This window comes from Salvelinus alpinus, chromosome 24 (assembly GCF_045679555.1).
Source record: "Salvelinus alpinus chromosome 24, SLU_Salpinus.1, whole genome shotgun sequence".
NCBI classification, from domain to species: domain Eukaryota; kingdom Metazoa; phylum Chordata; class Actinopteri; order Salmoniformes; family Salmonidae; genus Salvelinus; species Salvelinus alpinus.
Genome location: NC_092109.1, coordinates 42,996,060 through 43,013,621, shown reverse-complemented (window position 1 = coordinate 43,013,621; position 17,562 = coordinate 42,996,060). Strand labels below are relative to the sequence as shown.

Genomic DNA, 17,562 nt, shown 5'->3' with positions numbered 1-17,562 from the left:
ACTGGGGTGAAGGTTCACCTTCCAACAGGACAACGACCCTAAGCACACAGCCAAGACAACGCAGGAGTGGCTTTGGGACAAGTCTCTGAATGTCCTTGAGTGGCACAGCCAAAGCCTGGACTTGAACCCGAATTAACATCTCTGGAGAGACCTAAAAATAGCTGCGCAGCAACGCTCCCCATCCAACCTGACAGAGCTTGAGAGGATCCGCAGAGAAGAATGGGAGAAACTCCCCAAATACAGGTGTGCCAAGTTTGTAGCGTCATACACAAGAAGAATCAATGCTGTAATCACTGCCAAAGGTGCTTCAACAAAGTACTGAGTAAAGGGTCTGAATACTTATGTAAATGTGATATTTATTTTAGAAGTTAGTAAAAATGTAATTATGGGGTATTGTGTGTATGTTGATGATGGAAAAAAACAATTTAATACGTTTTAGAATAAGGCTGTAACGTAATTTTTTTGGGGGGGGAAGTCAAGGGGTCTGAATACTTTCCGAAGGCATTGTATATGTACTTCTACGGTAACTTTAAGGTAACGCTGTGTAGACGGTAACACTACTACACACGGTGTGGTTTCTACAATAAGAGGGGAAAGTTACCTTTAAGAATGAGAACATGTTGAGGAACATGTTGATCAGTCTTTCTAAAGCATCGACAGGTCATCAGTTTCATAACGAACAGAGATATAGGACTAAAAGCATCTCAGAAGAACATTCTGTACATTCAGACTGTCCCCCTAAATGGCACCCTATTCCCTATATAGTGCACTACATTAGACCAGAGCCCTATGGCACCCTATTCCCTATATATAGTGCACTACTTTAGACCGGTGTGCCACGTTAAAGCCTGTAGATCCATAGTGGTCTACCTGTTATCAGGCACAGCTGTATACCGCCCTCTAGGGTCAGAAAACCTGTCTCTCACCACCAGAGAACTGGTGGTGACTTTGATCAACTCTAATTTGAACTCGGGATAAACCGATACCACAAAAGTGGCACACCTTTTAGCCAGGTAAATTTCCATGGCAACGAATCCTTCACAACTAACCTGTTCCGGTGCAGGCTAACTCCATTTATCGAGTTGAGGACCAATGAAATCAGATTCCCTCCCTCTTGCAAAGATTGTCATCATCCCCTTCATTTGAGGAAGATGAGTGATAAAAAATGTAATTAACCCCCCAAAAATGTGTGTGTAAAAAAAATTATAATGTTAAAATACCTACAGGGCCTTGCAAAAGTATTCACCCCCCTTGGAGGTTTTCCTATTTTGTTGCATTACAACCTGTAATTTAAATTGATTTTTATTTGGCTTTCATGTAATGGACATACACAAAATAGTCCAAATTGGTGAAGTGAAATTAAAAAAATAACTATATTCTAAAAAATAAAAAAACTGAAAAGTGGTGCGTGCATATGTATTCACCCCCTTTGCTATGAAGCCCCTAAATAAGATCCGGTGCAACCAATTACCTTCAGAAGTCACATAATTAGTTAAATAAAGTCCACCTGTGTGCAATCTAAGTGTCACATGATCTGTCACATGATCTCAATATATATACACCTGTTCTGAAAGGCCCCAGAGTCTGCAACACCACTAAGCAAGCGGCACCATGAAGACCAAGGAGCTCTCCAAACAGGTCAGGGACACAGTTGTGGAGAAGTACAGATCAGGGTTGGGTTATAAAAAAATATCCAAAACTTTGAACATCCGACAGAGCACCATTAAATCCATTATTAAAAAATGGAACGAATATGGCACCACCACAAACCTGCCAAGAGAGGGCCGCCCATCAAAACTCACGGACCAGGCAAGGAGGGCATTAACCAGAGGCAACAAAGAGACCAAAGATAACCCTGAAGGAGCTACAAAGCTCCACAGCGGAGATTGGAGTATCTGTCCATAGGACCACTTTAAGCCGTACACTCCACAGAGCTGGGCTTTACGGAAGAGTGGCCAGAAAAAAAGCCATTGCTTAAAGAAGAAAATAAGCAAACACGTTTGGTGTTCGCCAAAAAGCATGTGGGAGACTCCCCAACCATATGGAAGAAGGTACTCTGGTCAGATGAGACAAAAATGTAGCTTTTTGGCCATCAAGGAAAACGCTACGTCTGACGCAAACCCAACACCTCTCATCACGAGAACACCATCCCCACAGTGAAGCATGTTGGTGGCAGCATCATGCTGTGGGGATGTTTTTCATCGGCAGGGACTGGGAAACTGGTCAGAAACTGGTCAGTATTGAATGAATGATGGATGGCGCTAAATACAGGGAAATTCTTGAGGGAAACCTATTTTAGTCTTCCAGAGATTTGAGACTGGGACTGAGGTTAACCTTCCAGTAGGACAATGACCCTAAGCATACTGCTAAAGCAACACTCGAGTGATTTAAGGGGAAACATTTAAATGTATTGGAATGGCCTCGTCAAAGCCCAGACCTCAATCCAATTGAGAATCTGTGGTATGACTTAAAGATTGCTGTACACCAGCGGAACCCATCCAACTTGAAGGAGCTGGAGCAGTTTTGCCTTGAAGAATGGGCAAAAATCCCAGTGGCTAGATGTGACAAGCTTATAGAGACATACCGCAAGAGACTTGCAGCTGTATTTGCTGCAAAAGGTGGCTCTGCAAAGTATTGACGTTGAGGGGGTGAATAGTTATCCACGCTCAAGTTTTCGATTTTTTTGTCTTATTTCTTTTTTGTTTCACAATAAAAAATATTTTGCGTCTTCTAAGTGGTAGGCATGTTGTGTAAATCAAATGATACAAACCCCCCAAAAATGCATTTTAATTCCAGGTTGTAAGGCAATAAAATAGGAAAAATGCCAAGAGGGGTGAATACTTTCACAAGACACTATATCACACAATTAGTAATGACAGAGTCTCCTTTCCAAACTAAGTTTTCCACACGATTGTATTTAGAAATTTGCTTAAGACAATCCGACAGGCACAACCAACCATAGACAAATAATCCATAGAGGGCTGTTCCCATCCAAGTCAAGACTGTCAGGCATTGCCAGCGTACCCATACATTTAACAGTCAAATTGTCAGGGTTAGAGGTTTCAAAACCCTTCCATGAATTGTATGTCTATAGCCACCACAATGCAACAAGCTGGAGCGATAGGAACGATGGGAGCGATATGAGGGATAGGAGCGATATGAGGGATAGGAGCGATGGGAACGATATGAGCGATGGGAACGATGGGAGCGATAGGAGCGATATGAGCGATAGGAGCGATATGAGGGATAGGAGCAATATGAGGGATAGGAGCGATAGGAGCGATATGAGGGATAGGAGTGGGGGGAAAAGGTGCTCGTGCATTAATAAACACACTTAACGATAAATCATAAAATAAAGACGGCACTTCTAAAAGCATATTTATTCCGCACCATAGCCTGCTGAATTTCAAAAGATCCCTTTTCATTCATGTTAGTTTTTTTAAGTAAACTGCCGGGGTTTTTTCCGTCCTCGCGCTAGAATAGAAGTAGCCACGGCAGCCATAATGGAATCAGGCAAAGCCGTGCGAATGCTGTGTCTTTTATTTGACAAATTCCTTTCAACATATGTCTCGTTTCAATGCTGGGTTTTATTTCAACGTTACCACCCACCAGCTGCAAAGTTATTCCTCTTCTTGTGTCTATGTTCGTGTTGCTTCACAGTCCCATTCAAGCTGGGGTTTTTTAATCTAATTTTACTGCTTGCATCAGTTACTTGATGTGGAATAGAGGTCCATGTAGTTATGGCTCTATGTAGTACTGTGCACCTCCCATAGTCTGTTCTGGATTGTAAAAAGACCTCTGGTGGCATGTCTTGTGGGGCATGCATGGGTGTCCAAGCTGTGTGCCAGTAGTTTAAACAGACAGCTTTGTGCATTCAACATGTCTATACCTCTCACAAATACAAGTGGTGATGAAATCAATCTGTCCTCCACTTTGAGCCAGGAGAGATTGACATGCATATTATTAATGTTAGCTCTGTGTACATCCAAGGGCCAGCCGTGTTGCCCTGTTCTGAGCCAATTGCAATTTTCCTAAATCCCTCTTTATGGCACCTGACCACACGACTGAACAGTAGTCCAGGTGTGACAAAACTAGGGCCTGTAGGACCTGCCTTGTTGATAGTGTTGTTAAGAAGGCAGAGCATCGCTTTATTATAGACAAACTTCTCCCCATCTTAGCTACTGTTGTATCAATATGTTTTGACCATGACAGTTTACAATCCAGGGTTACTGCAGCAATTTAGCCGCCTCAACTTGCTCAATTTACACATTATTCATTACAAGATTTAGTTGAGGTTTAGGGTTTAGTGAATGATTTGTCCCAAATACAATGCTTTTAGTTTTAGAAATATTTAGTACTGACATTCCTTGCGACCCATTCGGAAACTAACTGCAGCTCTTAAGTGTTACAGTCATTTCAGTCGCTGTGGTAGCTGATGTGTATAGTGTTGAGTCATCCGCATACATAGACAAACAGGCTTTACTCAAAGCCAGTGGCATATCGTTAGTAAAGATTAAAAATGTAAGGGGCCTAGACAGCTGCCCTGGGGAATTCCTGATTCTACCTGGATTATGTTGGAGAAGCTTCCATTAAAGTACACCCTCTGTGTTCTGTTAGACAGGTCACTCTTTATCCACATTATAGCAGAGGGTGTAAAGCCACAACACAAGTTTTTCCAGCAACAGACTATGATCAATAATGTCAAAAGCCACACTGAAGTCTAACAAAACAGCCACCACAATCTTTTTATCATCGATATCTCTCAGCCAATCATCAGTCATTTGTGTAAGTGCTTGTTGAATGTCCTTCCCTATAAGCGTGCTGAAAGTCTGTTGTCAATTTGTTTACTGTGAAATAGCCTTTTATCTGGTCAAACACAATTTTTCCAGAAGTTTACTAAGGGTTGGTAACAGGCTGATTGGTCGGCTATTTGAGCCAGTAAAGGGGGCTTTACTATTCTTAGGTAGGGGAATGACTTTAGCTCCCCTCCCAGTCCTGAGGTCACACACTTTCCTGTAGGCTTAAATTAAAGATATGGCAAATAGGAGTGGCAATATCATCTGCTATTATCTTCAGTAATTTTCCATCCAAGTTGTCAGACCCAGTCATTGTTGATAGACAAATCATTTTTCACCTCTTACTTACTTTACGGAATTCAAAATTACAATGCTTGTCTTTCATAATTTGGTCAGATATACTTGGACGTGTAGTGTCAGCGTTTGTTGCTGGCATGTCATGCCTAAGTTTGCTAACCTTGCCAATTAAAAAATACCTGTGAGTTTTGTGATGAATGAGCCATCTGATTCAATGAATGATGGAGGGTAGTTTGCCTGTTTCCCAAAATGTAATTTAAGGGGCTCCAAAGCTTTTTACTGTCATTCTTTATATCATTTATCTTTGTTTCATAGTGTAGTTTCTTCTTTTTATTCAGTTTAGTCACATGATTTCTCAATTTGCAATACGTTTGCCAATCGGTTGTACAGCCAGATCTATTTTCCATATCTTTTGCCTCATCCCTCTCAACCATACAATTTTTCAATTCCTCATCAATCCACGAGGATTTAACCATTTTTACAGTCATTGTCTTAATGGGTGCATGCTTATTAGTAACTGGGATAAGTAATTTCATACATGTGTCAAGTGCAGCGTCTGGTTGCTCGTCATTACACACCACAGACCAACAAATATTCTTCACATCAACAACTTAGGAATCACTACAAAACTTATTGTATGACCTCTTATACACAATATTAGGCCCAGCCTTTGGAACTGTGGTTTTCCTAGACATGGCTACTATATTGTGATCACTGCATCCAATGGATGTGGATACTGCTTTCAAACAAATTTCTGCAGCATTAGTAAAGATGTGATCAATACATGTTGATGATTTCATTCCTGTGCTGTTTGTAACTACCCTGGTAGGTAGACTGTTAACCTGAACCAGGTTGCAGGCACTAGTTACAGTTTGCAGTTTCCTTGCTTTACTGTGAAGGTTAGCAGAGGTAGACATGCTTATGTTATTTATATTAGTGCAGGGTGAGCTGCAAACAGTGGACTTCCTCCTAGGGCACACCACCTCAGTGCTAACAGTATAACTCTGGTTCATAGGCATATGATTACTGCATACAATAGCTGTAGGATCAGTAGAGACATTCAGGGCAGTAAGAGGGACATAAATTAGGTTATTTACATTGTGTCTTCCAACGCCCCCTGGGATCATGTACATTTGCTGAAGCATTATGACAACTCAGTGACACAATGGTAGGGATTAATTGAGCTGGACTTGGGTCATGTTCTTTTTTTATATTTAATGTATGTAATAGATCTGTCATTCTCATTGAAAGCCAGTCTAAGAAGAGGTAGATCTGTTCTATGTGCCCTATTTCTATGCTTCCCGTTCTTAAGTTTATTTTTTTTTGCATCTTTTACTTTCAGTTTTGTTCACCAGCTTGAAACATGAAAATACAATATTTTTGGTTATGGAAAATCCACAGCGATTTAGATGGTACAATGATTCTCTACACTATACTTGCTTGTTTTGTCACATAAACTGAAATTAAGCGAAGTATTACAATTCTAGCAACCAGGAAATAAATGGCGGAGCGATTTCTGCATAGAGCATCTTAAAGTAAAATAATTTTTAATTTAAAAAAAACTTTGGAATTTCAGTTTACTTTATGAATCGAAATGGATTTAAATCCAACCATAGCTCTAAATAACCACAACCCTGCTCACCATGATAATCCATGATATTGACCAGATCGTCGAGTGGCCACTCTAACAATGTCCTCAAAGATGGAAGGCAGTGAGGAGGCGAGATCAGGTGGGACCATTCTAGCCAATGATAGGGCAGATAGGTGTGTGACTAGGGCTGTTACAGTGATCGTATTACCGCCACACCGGCGCTCACGAGTCATGACCGTAGTCAAATTCCACGTGACTGTTTAGTCACGGTAACTAGGCTTCTGATGCTGCTGATGGTCATTAGTAGCCTACCAAACTTGCTAACTGCCTGGTACTCAGCACTCTATTGTCCCTCTAATCACTCTGACATCAGTGCAAATGTATTTTGAAACATAAAACAATTCATGACACCATGATCTCATGTTGCTAAACATTTCTATAGGCTATGCAATTGCGGGAGAAAATAGAGTGATGGCCTCTATTAAAAAGAGGAGGATCCCATCAGCTTTCTATAAGCCAGGCCTACTATATTTATAAACTTTCCTAATATTAAGCACATTGCTTCGCTTTACAACAGGAGTATAGCCTACCTGGCTGGCATGAAAATAAACCACGGGAAAAGCGTCCTCCATTCGCTATTTAAGTGCATTTTCCCATGACCCTGTTCCAAGACAGGTGCATGATAATGGTACATTCTAAATCAAAACTAATTTCACACATATATTATTTAGTATAATGTATGTAAAGACATTAAGAATAGTCTGATGGGTGACAATATTAGTCTATCACTTGTGAATGATGCCCAGCGTGTGCAGTAAGGCAAGAAACAATGCCTTTTGACTTTCTCCAAGGCCATAGTCACACACCTCATGTAACCTAGCCAATAGGTCTATATGTTTTGATAAGGTTTGTATCACAACTAAAGTGGCCAAATAACGTATTGAAATTAAGCACATTAATCTGCTTTACAACCGGTGTAGAGCCTAACTGGCATACATAAGGGGTGCCTGAGTTTCTAGTTTGGGGAAGGTCATTTTCACTGGCATAATGTTTGATTATATTTTCACCGTAAAAAATGCACCTTTATAATAAAAGCAATACATGCATAATTACATTTGGGGTCCTTTCAGAACAGTGTTTTCCCGCTAATCGATTGCATTTTGGAACATTTGCGCTGATAGCCTACTACCGTGTACGCATTGCTAGTTTAACGTTTCAAGCTGAAAGGTCTGATCTGTTGCCTCATTGCTTTGTTTTGATGGGTGATTGTATTCATTTGGGATTTTTCACATCCCAAAGTATGTTGTGAATATTTATTTTTTGCACAGAAGGACAATTTAACCAATTACAATAGGTCAACTTGTGTACTATGTGAGATAGTAGATTGACATAGGCTAGCGTATTTTGCTGTTCGTTAAGCCAACTCTTCTTGCCATTTATCAGAGCCTAAAATACAGACAACTCAGAGTACGCTTTTTTATTCTTCTGAAATAACTATTTTCTTTAGACCAATCTAAAATAACAGATTTATTGTGAAGGTGTAGGCTATATAAAACACATTTATTAGACTTTTTAAATATTTAGATATTCCAAAGTTCAGCATTAGTGGCTTGTAGGCTGTGTGTGGAAGCCAGGAGATGTTAAATGTGTATAAATTAATTAAATGGTAAATTACCGTGAGACTGACCAGTTATTTCCTTAAACAAATCACCAGCTGGAAAAAATAAAGTCCTGACCGCCACAACCCAACGTGTGAGCAGGCACAACTCAGGTGAAGTGTTAATTCTCTCCAAGTTGCCAGGATGTCAACTTTTCCTACTCATAGCAGTACAACCTAAGCATTACGAAAATTATATTTGATCAATTAAGTCATTCTATTTTTATTTTTGTTGACTAAATTCAACACTCATTAATCGACAATATAAAAAGTCCTTGAATGGGGAGAATTTTTATCAACACCACCTGTTAGAGACAGAGCTGAGTTATACCACCGGCTTCACCTCTTCCTCACCATCACAAACTATTTCCTGTGACAGGGCGATGGCCCCATCTAGTGGCACCAAAAAACCATAACAACAATCTCTTCTAAATGTACTAGAGTCGACAGTCGGAGGCCTTTGTTGTGTGTGTAAGCAGTAACACAGCGGTCAACAACCCTTGTGACTGCCGAGATAGTTGGTACACAACCTTTCACTTTTGAGTCAACAAATATTTGTCTAGGTTGTTCTATTCAAAACTGCCACTAACGCTTACTCAGGATGCTACAGAAAAATTAAATAAGGACAAAAAAATAACACATTACCAAATCATCCCTGCCTACAGATGTAGCCCTCGACTACGACCATCCTGTCTCACATTAACTTCCATCCGAATCTCCTCCACGGGATTCCAAAGCCAATGATAAACATAGGAACAGCAGCAACATAAACACAAGTATCACCAATGACAATGTATTTCTTTATTTGGCAGCTTGGTACTCAGTGAACATCAAAATGAATGTGTCCAAAATTGCCCCATGATCAAAAAAAGTAGAGCACTACAGAGGGTCTAGGGTGCCATTTCCGACTCACAAAAAAATGTATAACATGTTCACTGCTTTGGGACAGCGTACAACAGAATAATACAAATCACATATAGACAGGAAGCAACGACAGTCTTAGCAGGACCAACAGATATACCGGTTGATAGCGAACTTTTAATAAGCTCTTTATATTCTGCGGACATTAGAAACCAAAACAACCCCTAGCCGCTGCATCGTAGAGCAATTGATCTGAATTTTATTAATAGGTACAAGCAATATGTTGAAACTTCCACCTAGCCTATCAGAGGGCACGGGGGGGGGGGGGGGGGGGGGAGAGAGCTACTACCAGATTGGCTCTGGTCTAAATAAGGAGTCATTTGGGTCACCCCTGCAACCTCAACGTCCTGGCTGTGTGTCTCCGAGTCAAAGCCCTCAGAACCCAGGGTCTCTGTCCCATAATGGCACCCTAACCCATATAATATAGTGCACTAATCTTGATCAGAGTCCTATGGGCCCCAGAGTCCTACGGACCATGTTCAAATGTAGTGCACTATATAAACACAAGGGGGTCATTTGGGACAAACTGTTCTGTCAGATGAGTTGCCATAAAGGTATAGGTAGAGGGTTGGGGTAGAAATGTATTTTACAGAGCCTTCTATAGGGGGGGGGGGGGGAGATAGCTACGGTGGTCTTCAAGCAGAGGCTAGTGTGTTCCAGGTCTCCCAGTAAGGGATTGTGTCTGTTTACTGGGCGATGCCAATAACTCCACAAGCCTGGCGACCGCCAGCGTTGCCAGTCTTCAGACTCTCGTCGTTGCCTCCTTTTCCCAGATCATCAGCCTTCTCATGGATCTAATGATAAAAAAAAGGGGTGGAGGGACGCAAAAGAGAGAGCGAGGACAGAGAGCGCAAGATGGGAGATTAAGGGTGGGGAAAAACAGGGTTTTGTTTATGTAGAGAACTTGAAGTGTGGCTGTGTTCATTAGGAATAAAAAGTCTGCTCAAAGCAGGTCAGCTAATGAGACGTTTGAAAAACGAGTCGTACCACCATGGTCCTGCCGATGATGGAGACGGGTCCAGTGAGAGTCAGCATCTCGTCCTGGATGTTGATCTCAGCCACACTGTCAGCTCCTGCAGTCACGTTGCCAAGGTCCCCTACGTGCCTAGCAACACAGACAGGATATGATGTCAGAGGAAAGGGTACAGTTTTAGAATAGTGTACCCCACCCCTCCCCCCAAAAGTGCACACCGGTAGCAAAACAATGAGAGCCAAGAGTAGGTGGTTGACATTTCTCAAAACCACTATTGTTGCATGTGATCTCATTTGATTCCATCACAGATCTACTCAAGAGTCAACGTAGCATTTAAAAACAGGTAGAGTAAGCGACGTAAACAGAAAATTCCAGCAGACTTCCCGACAACTAAGAATGTGAATTGGAGGTTAAACATCTCTGCTGCTCTGGTCCCGTCAACTTGCAGCAGCGTGAAAGGCATCAGTGCTCTTAATGTTTGTTTTTTAAATCTGCGGCTCATCCGGTTGCTCGTAGAAACGTCATGTCGCTGAGTCTTCGTTCAGACCGTATGATTCGTTGACGGTCTACAGTGCATTCAGACCCCTGGACTTTACACAAGTTATCCTCTTATTCAAAAAATGATTACATTCATTTACACACACACAATGACAAAGCTAAAACAGGTTTAGACATTTTTGAAAAAACATTAACACCTTAAGTATTCAGACCCTTCGCTATGAGACTCTAAATTGAGTTCAGGTGCATCCTGTTTCCATTGATCATCCTTGAGATGTGGACTCCCATCATGTAGAAACATCTGGTAAATTCAATTGATTGGACATGATTTGGAAAGGCATACACCTGTCTATATAAGGTCCCACAGTTGACAGTACATGTCAGAGCAAAATCCAAGCCATTAAACATCTGTAGCTTTGAAGGTCCATGAACACAGTGGCCTCCATCATTCTTACATGGAAGAAGTTTGGAACCACCAAGACTCTTCCTAGACCTGGCCTTCAGCCACACTAAGCAATCTGGGGAGAAGGGCCTCTAACTCTGTTCTTGGGGACTTTCAATGCTTCAGAGATGTTTTTGTACCCTTCCCCAGATCTGTGCCTCGACACAATCTTGTCTTGGCGCACTACGAACAATTCCTTCGACCTCACGGCTTGGTTTTTGCTCTGACATGCACTGTCAACTGTGGGACCTTATATAGACAGGTGTGTGCCTTTCCAAATTATATAGACTTAACTTATAATCAATTTTAGAATAAGGCTGTAACGTAACAAAATGTGGATAAAGTCAAGGGGTCTAAATACTTTCCGAATGTTACTGCTATTTATGGGGATCAGGCCCGAGAGACAATCATTGAGCTTCCAACTCCACTAGGATGGTTCTGCTGGGCATCAGTTGGTCGAGTCAACACGCCAACATAAGGACAGTTGCTGACGCATACATGTGACGCGAAAGGCATAGAATCAGAGGGAGAATCGCAAATGCATTCATTTGATTCCTATGAATTGCCAGGGGACCTCACGATACCTCATATCGTATCTGCACCATAATTTAGGTGCCGATACGACATGGATTCGATTATCACCATTCTACATGCATTACGATTCAATGTTCCAAACATATTGCTCAGCATATGTTCTGCTGCAGAGGGACAAGACAGAGCCATGAGAACAAATGTTGATCAATCACGGTAATAAACAAGTGCTGAAAACAAATTAACTTCCTATATAAAAAGATGAGAACAAGCTATGAAGGGAAAGACTGGAATTTTGGTTTGAGTACAGACCAGAGCAAAAATACAACTGCGATATTGTCCAAACGATAATTAAATATATGGATATTATTTTTGACACTATCGATTCACCCCCCCCCCCCCCCCATCACTAAATCCCTGGCTACTCGCCGCATCAAAACATTGGACGAGGTCAGAACATTAATGGTTTTGAGGGGAGGAGAGGACGTGAGGGGTCAAGGCAACAGAGAGATTCTCCACTTAAGACAGTGAGTCTGTCCCATAGACTATTAGAAGATAAAAAGGGCAAGACTGCCAAGAGTTATACATGCTATGGGTCATTACATTAACTAGAATACTATGTGCTTGATTATAACCATTCTATAGGTCTTTGTATAACTGTCTGTTGAATAGTATAAACAGCTGCACCATTAAATCATTACTAGTGTGGCCATCTAGCACAATAGCTTTCAAAAACTCTGGGACCATCCAGACGTTTCACAATTGTGTCGTCTCCCTGAATTATGTACACGAAACAGCTGGGAATATCCGAGGAGAGGATTTGCAAAACTCCTGGTCTAGCAGGAGGCCTAACTCCTTCAGTCATGGGGTCAGACTAACCGAACATCATCAGTGGGTGCTCCGTGGGTCTTGTTGTGGGGGTTGAAGTGGGGTCCGGCACTCATACAACCATTGGTGTTGTCTCCGAAGGCGTGGACGTGGAAGCCATGTTCCCCCGGGGTCAGACCCAAGATCTTTCCCGTCAGCTTCACTGGAGCATCAGCACCCTACAGACAGACAAGTTATAGGCCTGTACACACACACACTAGGGCTGGGCTGTACAACGTATTTTACTATATACACACCAGTATTGACGCACGGACCAATTTGAGTTTTCACTATACCTTCTATAACGGTATTTCAATGTTTGGTTTGTTATATGTGAAATGTACGTTTTTAAATCGATTACTCCATTTGCTACTTGAGTCGTCTCTATCCCCCTCTCCTCATGCACGCCACTAACCACACCAGGCCCTGCCTCAAATTCCAATTTTATTCGTCACATACACATGGTTAGCAGATGTTAATGCGAGTAGCGAAATGCTTGTGCTTCTAGTTCCAACCATGCAGTAATATCTAACAAGTAATCTAACAATTCCACAACAAAAACCTTATACACACACGTGTAAAGGAATTAATAAGAATACGTAGATAAAAATAAATGAATGATGCCAAACGGCATAGGCAAGATGCAGTAGATGGTATAGAGTACAGTATATACATATGAGATGAGTGTCATTGTTTAAAGTGGCTAGTGACACATTTATTACATCATTTTTCCCATTATTAAAGTGGCTAGAGATGAGTCAGTATGTTGGCAGCAGCCACTCAATAATAGTGATGCCTGTTGAACAGTCTGACGGCCTTGAGATAGACTGAAAAACAGCTTCTCTCGGTCCCCACCTGCCCCTAAGGGAGAGAGCGGTTGGCTCAACAACGGAGTCAGTGGGACTTTGTTGCTCACTCGGCATGGTTTGACCGGCTTGGTGACATGCTGCTCTCCACAAGAGTTTCTGTACACCATTAGTTTGTGTATCTTACTGTCTTGCCAACTACCATCTGCTAGTTTCTCTCCTTTGCAAGGTGTTGCTAAAATAATAATAAAGTGTTAGCCCCTAATGCTAAAATCGCTAGTTAGCTGGCTATCTAGCTTGCTGAATGTATTAAGAGTCAGAGCAAACGTAGCTGGCTAGCTAATACTGCCTGGTACCAGTGCTGGTGTATAGCTAGATAGTGGTGCACAAACATGCTTATCTTAGAGACGAATAGGAGAAGCATGACTATGTTGGCTAGCTAGATGAAGAAAGAAAACATGTAATTAAAAATATATACTGAAAAAAAATATTCAAAACGGGTTACCAATGTAATTAGAACAGTAAAAATACATGTTGTCATACCCGTGGTATACGTCTGATATCACCCAAAAACCAGCTCGAACCACCCAACCAGCCAGCTCGAACCATCCAGTTTTCAATCTCTATTTAAGGGTGTTCCTAAATTCATTCTGGAGCCGCACACTGGAAGCTCTGGTCGAGGATCCGCTCTGACCACAACGGCAGTCAAGCACCCAAGCTAACTAGCTAACGTTGGCTAGCTAATTCTAGACACAAATCACCTCACTGACCAATTTACTCGCCCCCAGCAGAGCTGGTAGGCTGTTATCATGTTATCTAGAGCGTCGGTGACTAACGGCGCTGCTGGCAATCATTTAAATTTGCCTTTTTTGCCCACACCGGCCGCATTCAACAGGTGTTGAGCGTTCGTAAATTCATCAGTTATTCTGCGCTCTTGCAGTCAAACGAGAGGTCTCTGAAGTCGCAGTTGATAGCCAGAGTGAATTTACGAACGCACCTTAAGTATCAGTGTTTGGCATGACAGCACAAACAGACACTCGGGCTAGCATAGCACCAACAAAACAAATGTAGCTAGCTGTTTTTGGACACTTGAAATGTTGAGGGATCAACTGTCAACTAGCTAGCTACAACAGTTACCGCTAGTTTGGTGGCCTCAACGACCACACGCCTTCTCAGAGCAAATTTGGCATGACAGTTAGATTAACACACACCAGACAAGGTTCAAGGGGAAATGGGGGGGGGGACAAGGCAGAATGACTCTAGCCTGGTCCCATATCTGTATGTGCTCTCTGTTGGCATGAGAGCAGAAACGGACTGGCGCACAGGATAGAATGACTCAGCAAAAAAGGTCGCCATTTATTAAACCGTTACACGCCGTGTGTTAGTAGCTACAGTAACGTGTTTGTAGCTTGCTTTGGTTTTCGTTAACGTCAGTTAGCTAAGGTTTAGCTAGGGACCCCCAAACTTCTTAGTTAAACGTTAAGTGTGTAACAGGCAGAACTAGCTAGCATTTAACGCATATAATTCCCCCCAACCTGCTTACAGAATACTAGCTATGGGTACGATATCTACCTATATTGAGTTGATCATTTACAACGAGGGGTTAAAGGTGCAACTACAGGTTACGAGACGACTGGTATCAAAGGCTGTCACACATGCTATGGCTACAGTAGCTAACGTCAGCAGGCTATTAAGTAAATCGTTTGCATGATTGAACTTTGAATGAAACTGGGGTTAGTCAGATACAAAGCTAGCTAGTTAGCGTTAAACGTTGTCAGGCAAAAATAATTAGCTAGTGAGCTAGCAACTAAACAGTTACATAAATGATCTGCAAGAGTTGACAAATAACGTTAGTTAGCTAAGATAGCCAAGTTGCTAACGTTAGCTAGTTGAACGAGGCCCATCTACACAGACTGCGTCTCAAAGTGCATGCATGTATTTTCCTTATAAACGAAATATTTTACCTCCTGCTCAAAGTATACGGTCCCGGTAACTTCACCGGTTCCTTTTAGCACGCAAACAGCCTTCAACGCCATCTCTACACGTCCTACTTGCCTGACCTAAAGATCTCAAGTCCCGAATACGAAATTTCTGCAAGCTTAAAATCGAGTATCTTTCGTCTAATAGTGTCCAATCAGGGGCGTGGGGATAATATTGTCCAATCAAGGGCGTGGGGATGGGTGAGCAGAGATCTGATTGGCTAATGAGAACACTTGTTTATAGGCTTGTTTAAATCACGTTTGAACGATACATAACTTTGGGGAACACAATGTACAAACAGTGGCAACCTGTCATTAAGGGCAGGTGAGCCCCACCTTGTTTAGCAAAAAATAAAAGGCAGCTCCAAAATGCAGGTATTTTAGCCTAGCTCAGTGCTTTCTGTGGTGGTGGGGCAGCCAGCGAAAAATACGGAGGGTAGGGGTTGGTAATGTTCTTTAGTTGCGCTGTGATTAACTCAGTGTTGTTTCACTCATGGGGACACTACTTCACCGCAAAATCTATAGTGAGAGCTCGGGAATTCAAGCCCCTTGGGTGCTGCCATAGAGTTCCATTAGAAGTTCCCAATGGAAGAAGCCTTAAGGTCATTGGCCACATGTCAAATCACTTTATATCGATCGTAGCTTTGATTGGACTGATCATACTTTGAAAATCTTAGCGAGCAAGCTAGCAGTCTTTGTCATGAATCAAGTCGACAATCTACAGGCAAATCCTTTTCAATCCTTGTCAAATGAAGATACATTATAGATAAAAACGTATCGGTGCTCATCGGCCATTGGACATAAACATTACACAAGTTGGAAATCACAAATTCAACAATGAGTGGTTTGGAAGGAATCAGTAGCTAACTGCAAGCATTGCAAAGCAATCACTAGCTTGTTATTCAGTGGAATGGGTGTGTGGTCCAAGTCTGGGTTTAAGGGTCTCTTTTCCAAGCTTAAAAGGATAAACATTCAACATTGGCCAACCTATCAATCCAGCATGACTTCTGCCACGTTCAAAACAACTGGAAACTCAGAAAAGGGAAATCTCAGACTTCAGTGAGTTCAAGACAACAGGGAACTCTGCAAAAAACGAGCTTCGATTGGAACATACGTTTTGAACAGTCATCCAACTCAGAATTGCAAGTCGGGAACTCTGGCCTCTTTCTAAGGCTCCGACCTGAAGATCACTGACGTCATGATTCTACCTTGTTTTTTTTCAAGGTTCCCAGTTGTCTTGAAAGCACCATAAATCCAGAGAATGCCGGACTTTGATGACAAAATTTGCCCATGAAGGACTGCTGCGCCACCTGTTCAAGTGCGCACAGCACAACACGCTGAGTCCAAAAATGCTGCATAAATTATGTAATATGCCAGGGAGATGTGTATACTGAAGCTAAGAAAGTAATACTATGTTGTGTAGTAAGCTGTTAATAGCCCATGTGCTTCACACTAGTAATTTGGTCCCTTTTCCCCTCATAACTTAACCTTAACTGACTTGGTGGTGCACATGTAGCCTATAGCCTGTTTTAGAGAAATGTCATCATCAAATATCGTAAGAGCTTTTCATTGTCTGTTTATATGCCCCTTTATTTATCCTATGGTTCTGACTTGGTGTACAGGGAGAATACTGTAAGAACGGCCCATGTTCTGAATTCTGTCACTGTAAATTTCAAAAGTGCTGAACAAATAGTTATATTGACTATGTCCATCCTACCTCGGTCATTAATGTCTTAATCGAAATTTCGGATTGCCTCTTATCCGCTCGTCCCATTATGCCATAGTTTGTACATCTCAACCATCAGTAGAAACCACATTTCTTTAAGCAAATCAGCCATATCAGCTCTGTTATTTTTAAAGCGGCTGAATGAACTGTTTCACTGCCAGACAAGGCTCCTCTGATAGCCAGGTGTAGCAGTGGTAAGGTGTTGGTACTGCTGTCGGGACAGCTTTATGTAGGCCCTAACAGTTTGTGGGCACCGTTTGTCACCGTTATAGTGCAATTCATGTATTGTTTAGTGTTGTGTTGTGTAGTGGCTTTGCTGGAATCCATCTAAAGATATATTTAAAAAAAATGCCCCACCAAGATTTACATGCTAAACCGGACAGGAAAGATCATGCAAAACCGGACAGGAAGATTACATCTGTGACTCAACCCACTCAAGTGACACACCCCTCGCAGGGACGGCATGGAGGGGCACTAG

At 41.9% G+C, this 17,562-nt stretch overlaps 1 protein-coding gene across 1 annotated transcript; it reads right to left on the bottom strand.

The window, feature by feature from the left end:
* Window positions 1-9,127: 9,127 nt before the first annotated feature.
* LOC139552864 (superoxide dismutase [Cu-Zn]-like) lies at window positions 9,128-15,500 on the bottom strand. The gene is made up of 4 exons (XM_071364968.1): window positions 15,344-15,500; window positions 12,586-12,752; window positions 10,250-10,367; window positions 9,128-10,056 (listed from the first exon to the last, which is right to left on the bottom strand). The coding sequence occupies exons 1-4, from the start codon at window positions 15,413-15,415 to the stop codon at window positions 9,949-9,951; spliced, it is 465 nt and encodes a 154-aa protein (XP_071221069.1). The 5' UTR covers window positions 15,416-15,500; the 3' UTR covers window positions 9,128-9,948.
* Window positions 15,501-17,562: the final 2,062 nt, after the last annotated feature.